Source organism: Tupaia chinensis, unplaced genomic scaffold (genome assembly GCF_000334495.1).
Source record: "Tupaia chinensis unplaced genomic scaffold, TupChi_1.0 Scaffold000106_1, whole genome shotgun sequence".
In the NCBI taxonomy this organism is placed as follows: Eukaryota; Metazoa; Chordata; class Mammalia; order Scandentia; family Tupaiidae; genus Tupaia; species Tupaia belangeri.
This window is the reverse complement of record NW_006159570.1, coordinates 2,142-7,272: the sequence shown is the minus strand read 5'-3', so window position 1 is coordinate 7,272 and position 5,131 is coordinate 2,142. Positions and strand designations below refer to the sequence as shown.

At 32.8% G+C, this 5,131-nt stretch overlaps 1 protein-coding gene across 1 annotated transcript; it reads left to right on the top strand.

Annotated features, from left to right (window-relative positions):
* Positions 1 to 658: 658 nt before the first annotated feature.
* Positions 659 to 4,919, top strand: LOC102471917 (tRNA (guanine(10)-N2)-methyltransferase homolog). Its single transcript, XM_027770047.1, has 5 exons — positions 659 to 728; positions 2,915 to 2,996; positions 3,085 to 3,177; positions 3,682 to 3,816; positions 4,690 to 4,919. The coding sequence occupies exons 1-5, from the start codon at positions 706 to 708 to the stop codon at positions 4,852 to 4,854; spliced, it is 498 nt and encodes a 165-aa protein (XP_027625848.1). The 5' UTR covers positions 659 to 705; the 3' UTR covers positions 4,855 to 4,919.
* Positions 4,920 to 5,131: the final 212 nt, after the last annotated feature.

The window sequence follows — 5,131 nt, the reverse complement described above, 5'->3', positions numbered from 1 at the left end:
TGCAAAAACCTTAAAAAAAAAAAAAAAAAAAGAAAGAAAGAAAATGAAAAAGAGGATTGAGAGAAAACCCCCAATGCACTTGGAGCTTTCTTTCCATAGGGGGAAAAATAAAATTAATGAAAGTTAATGATAACTGGTATCATTAACTTATTTTCCATTATTATTTCAGAAGGCCTCTTCTTTGTCCCTGAGGTATCCACAATTACCTTGAAAAAGAAGGCTCATTTAATAACTAGGGTAATATTACCTAGCAGTTAAAAATAAAATAATTATGAGGAATGATTAGCAATGATAAAAATTCCAAGACTTTACTTTGGGATAATTGTATGCACTCATTCTTTTCATGAAAATACATAAATGGACAAATACAAAATTGAGTTAAACTTTAAATACATTTAAATTTAATTTGCTGATCCTTTTGTTTGTAGAGTCATTTATAAATTATATTATTCTAACTGTATTATCCTAACAGGTTACCTATTAAAATAATTCACTTTTTTACGATTAAGGTAATTTTAATTTTGTTTAGAGTTAGATCAGATAGTCTTACATAAAAGCAGCAAATAGGAATTTCTCTTCATTGATTTCTTTCAAAAAAGCATGTAAGGCCATGTAGCCATTTAGAAATAAGTTGCGTTTTGTTATTTCTTCCAGTCTCCATTTTGGATTCTAAGCATTCCTTCTGAAGATATTGCAAGAAACTTAATGAAACGGACAGTATGTGCCAAGTAAGAGAAACTTACCATGTCTTGTGCGTGAGTGAGTGTACGTGTGCTTCTGTAATTATTCAGGCCTGGTTTTGCTAGGTGGAAAGCGGAAGTGGTTGGTTGTGGAGGGAGCTCAGTTTAGCTTGCAGTAACTTGCATTTGCCACTGGATGGTGGTGGTAGAACAGAGGAAAGTTAATCTGCTGACCAAGGGAGCAAAAGAGTCTCACTTGAAAAAGAAATGTAGAAGCACTTGCTATTGGGTAATTTTTTCAAACTTCTGTGTTAAGCAGCAGTATAGTATAAGGTGTAAAATACTATGTTCTCTTGATAGATACCACATTTAATTATCACTAAAGTTTGAAAATCCAAAACAATTTTTTATAAATGGTTGTTAATTGATGAGCAGATTAGTAAGTGTAAGATGAAGATGTTTTACTATTAGCGATTATCAGATCTTGGTATGAATTAATATAATGACACTATTCGTTGTTTGTCTTGAGTATCTACATTTTATTGTAGCTATTTTTATTGTATTTTTTTCCTTTTCTTTATTTCTTGTCACACCCCCACTATTAGAAAATGTTCTGTCATAGGCTTTAAAAAATTAAACTGTATTTTCAACTAGCATCTTAAAGACTGATCTTGCTTGTGTTATCCTTGGGCTGCTTTTAATTCCTAAACATTTAGGCAAGTTGCTGAAAACTTTCTTTTCCTTCGAAATTATAATAATGCAATGCAAGTAAGAATGCACATATATGTCATTTTATTAACATGGCTAGCAGTGCTTTATAGTGCCATATGTAATTGTTGTATTACTGAACTGGCTACAACCCCATATTTAGTTAATTTCATCCTATTGAGAACTACCTGCAGCTGTAAATCTCATTTCTTAAACTGAAGCTTGTTAATGTTAGGTCTTTTTTATTAAATAGATATTGCTAGAAGATGGAAACATAACTAAAAAAACTGCTTTGAATAATTATTATTGTAGATTAGTATATTAAAATTTATAGCTCTAAGGAGAGTTTGAATTCCAGAGATATGGCTTATTAGGTTTAAAATAGCTAATTGAATACTAAGAAATTTTACACTTTCTTCAAAAATCATATTCTCTGAGGCATTTTTTTTATTAATGGTAAAATTAATAATTGAATAATCTTAGATAATTTATTTGGTCACTTTTTATTCTATTTTTGTCATAGTTGAGGTATACCTTAATAGCTAAGGAAGAGTAGTTTTACTGTAGATGTTTTCTCTCTACAAATTCAATAGACAGAAAAGGAGGAATGTGTTCAAATTCAAAGAGCAAAATTCATAGTGTAATTGTAACAATAATTATACCAGAATGAAAATAGACTTTTATAAGCATAAGTTCAAAACTAACTTTAATTCAAAATTTTTGTGACAGGATACGGTTTTAATGTTAATTTTATTTTCTCTTAATATATCACAAAAAGAGGTTAAAAAAAAATACCTGGGTACCACTTTGTTAGAGCTCACCTTTTATTTTTTTTTTTATAGAGAGAGATTTTTGCTTTAAGGCACATGTGCTCATCAGAGAGACAGAGAGAGACAGCAAGAAATCATCCCCAGGGGGGGATGACCATGCCACAATCCTTTCTCCTCTTAAGATTTTGGGCACATATGCACACTCACCCTATGTGATTTTCCAGCTGCCGGGTCCAGGACTTGAACCATAGTCGACTATGTGGGAATCCAGCGATGGGACCATTACTCAATCCGCTGGTCCCAAGAACTCAACGTTATAAGCGACTTAATTGCTTAATGTTATTAAATAATAGCTAAACATTAATAGTATAATTTTTATCTGGATTTTCTTTTCCTTTTGTTTAATGAAGCCATTGGGAAAAATTAGGTTTTCTATAGCTTTCTACCTTTTTCACTAAAATAACTTAAGTGACTTTATTGCATTATTTGTTCTATAACAGTATAAAAATTTAATGATGAAAACTTGGAAAAATCCTGACTTATTTTGAATTTTCCTCTTTCTATGTAAAGTTAAACTTCTATGTGTGGTTTGGACTTAGTTATTTGTTTTTAGGATATGTATTTTTCATTCATAGCTAAGAAGACATAGGCACTGTTTTAGCGGAGCAGGTGTAAAGATCTAGTAAGATAACGGTTAGATATTACTGTGTGAACTAAGACTGTTACTGAGGTTAGTATCCACCATTTATTTCCCAGGTCTATATTTGAACTGTGGGGTCATGGAAAGTCTCCCGAGGAGCTGTACAGTTCTCTTAAAAATTACCCCGTGGAGAAGATGGTGAGTAGTGAAATGTGTTTTTATACAGACATATGTGTAGATTTTCTAGAATTACAAAGCCTAAAAAACTTACCTGCTTTTGTTTCAGGTTCCATTTCTACATTCAGAATCTACTTATAAAATAAAGATTCACACATTCAATAAAACACTGACACAAGAAGAAAAAGTCAAACGAATAGATGTAAGTGAATTTAACAAAAACAAAAAATCCTATAGGATTATTGTACTCTAGGTATTGTTTATTTATAAGAATACCTTTTTATTTAAAGAGAGATTTTTACTATAGGGTGTGTCTGCTCACTAGTGAGACGGGTGGTAAACAGAGAGACAGAAAGCGAGAAATTACCCCTGGGGTATGGCCATGCTGCAGTCCCTTCTCCTCCATTCTTCTCTCGGGATTTTGGGCACATGTGCACACATAGCCAGCGTGAATTTTAAGCCTCTGGGCCTGGGACTCAAACTATGGTCAACCACATGGGAATCTAGTGTTATAAACTTTATGCCATCTGCTGGTCCTAATATGTAAGAGTACCCAGTATCTCTTAAGTGTTTATTTTTACCACACTTTGTGCTAAGCACTTTTTATGTTTATCTTATTTAATGCTGACAACAGACTTACAGTGTAGGTCTTATCAAAAAGCACTATTTTTGCCAATAATACATTAAAATTACTTTTATTTTTCAGGCACTTGAATTTCTGCCATTTGAAGGAAAAGTGAATTTAAAGAAGCCACAACATATATTCTCTATTTTGGAAGATTATGGTTTGGACCCAAATTGTATCCCTGAGAATCCACATAATATTTATTTTGGTAGATGGGTACGCATTTGTTCTTTTACCTGCTTCAGTTTATTTCTTTAAAAGCTTAAAGTTTAGCTTTCATATTTGACTCTTTATAGGTAGAACTTCAAGGCAACTGACAGAGTCAGAACTACTAAATGGATTAAAATTGGTGAAGAGTATGTGATTGTGTTGTTTCCAGAGATTCCTATGAAGTGCAAGCAGCTTATTAAATGTAGGGCCCAGAGAGGAGGTGATATAATATAAAACTTGTCAGAAAATCTGGACTATTTTTTTTTTGAATGAAGCAGAGAAATGGCAAGAGTGATGTCATGGTTGAGGTATCTCATTTGTGGGAATCTCCAGTCTAGGTCTTTCACTCTGAAAATAAGTAGAATTAGTGTAGAGCAGTTCTGCGTATGCCCCTGAGGCTGTAAGTGGGTGACCACAAGCTGTGACTTATGTTACAGATTATTGTTATTTCGGAGGAAAAAAGAGATGAGAAAAGCTTACCTATCACCAGTCCCTGAAAAAATTGCATTCAGATCCAATTCATATTTGGTTTGAGAAGACAAAATAAATGGAAAGACATTAAGAACTCAAAGATACTGCCTGTCGCCACCTCAATCACATAGTCTTACATAAAAGCAGCAAATAGGAATTTCTCTTCATTAATTTCTTTCAAAAAAGCATGTAAGGCCATGTAGCCATTTAGAAATAAGTTGTGTTTTGTTATTTCTTCCAGTCTCCATTTTGGATTCTAAGCATTCCTTCTAAATGTGTTCTAAACACATTTAGAGTAGTAGTAAGGAGTACATTCTCATCAACATGATACCATGGTTTTATTGTGAATGCTTTATTTTCAGCCTGTTCTGTATGAGTATACTGACTTGAAAACTATCTCTGACCTAGATTGCAGATGGACAGAGAGAGCTTATTGAGTCATACAGTGTCAAAAGGAGACATTTTATTGGAAATACAAGCATGGATGCTGGTTTATCGTTCATCATGGCCAACCATGGAAAAGTGAAAGAAAATGATATTGTGTTTGATCCATTTGTTGGAACAGGTATCTGATTTAACTGTTAAGGCAGTACAGAGATGTTGCTTGTTTGTATTAGGGAAGGTGATAGTAATATTGTTCCTAAAAGATTAAATGGAGAGAATAATCTAATAATTATCATGAGATGATAGCTAGAAATAGCAATATAATTGTGTAAGAGCCAGTATTTAATACTTGTGCCGCTTCAAACATGATGCTTATGCTGATGCTGATAGAATTTTGTAGGTTTTACTCCAAGTAAACTACTAGGAGGGAGCAGTTTACCTATTTTTAATTTTGTTTTAAAAGCAT

What these genes read in the sequence shown, in the direction of transcription:
- LOC102471917 (XM_027770047.1), top strand. Translation starts at nt 706, where the DNA reads ATGAAACGGACAGTATGTGCCAA. An exon ending in AAACGGACAGTATGTGCCAA is followed by an intron (nt 729 to 2,914) that starts GTAAGAGAAACT and finishes TTTATTTCCCAG; the next exon opens with GTCTATATTTGAACTGTGGG. An exon ending in AAAAAGTCAAACGAATAGAT is followed by an intron (nt 3,178 to 3,681) that starts GTAAGTGAATTT and finishes TTTATTTTTCAG; the next exon opens with GCACTTGAATTTCTGCCATT.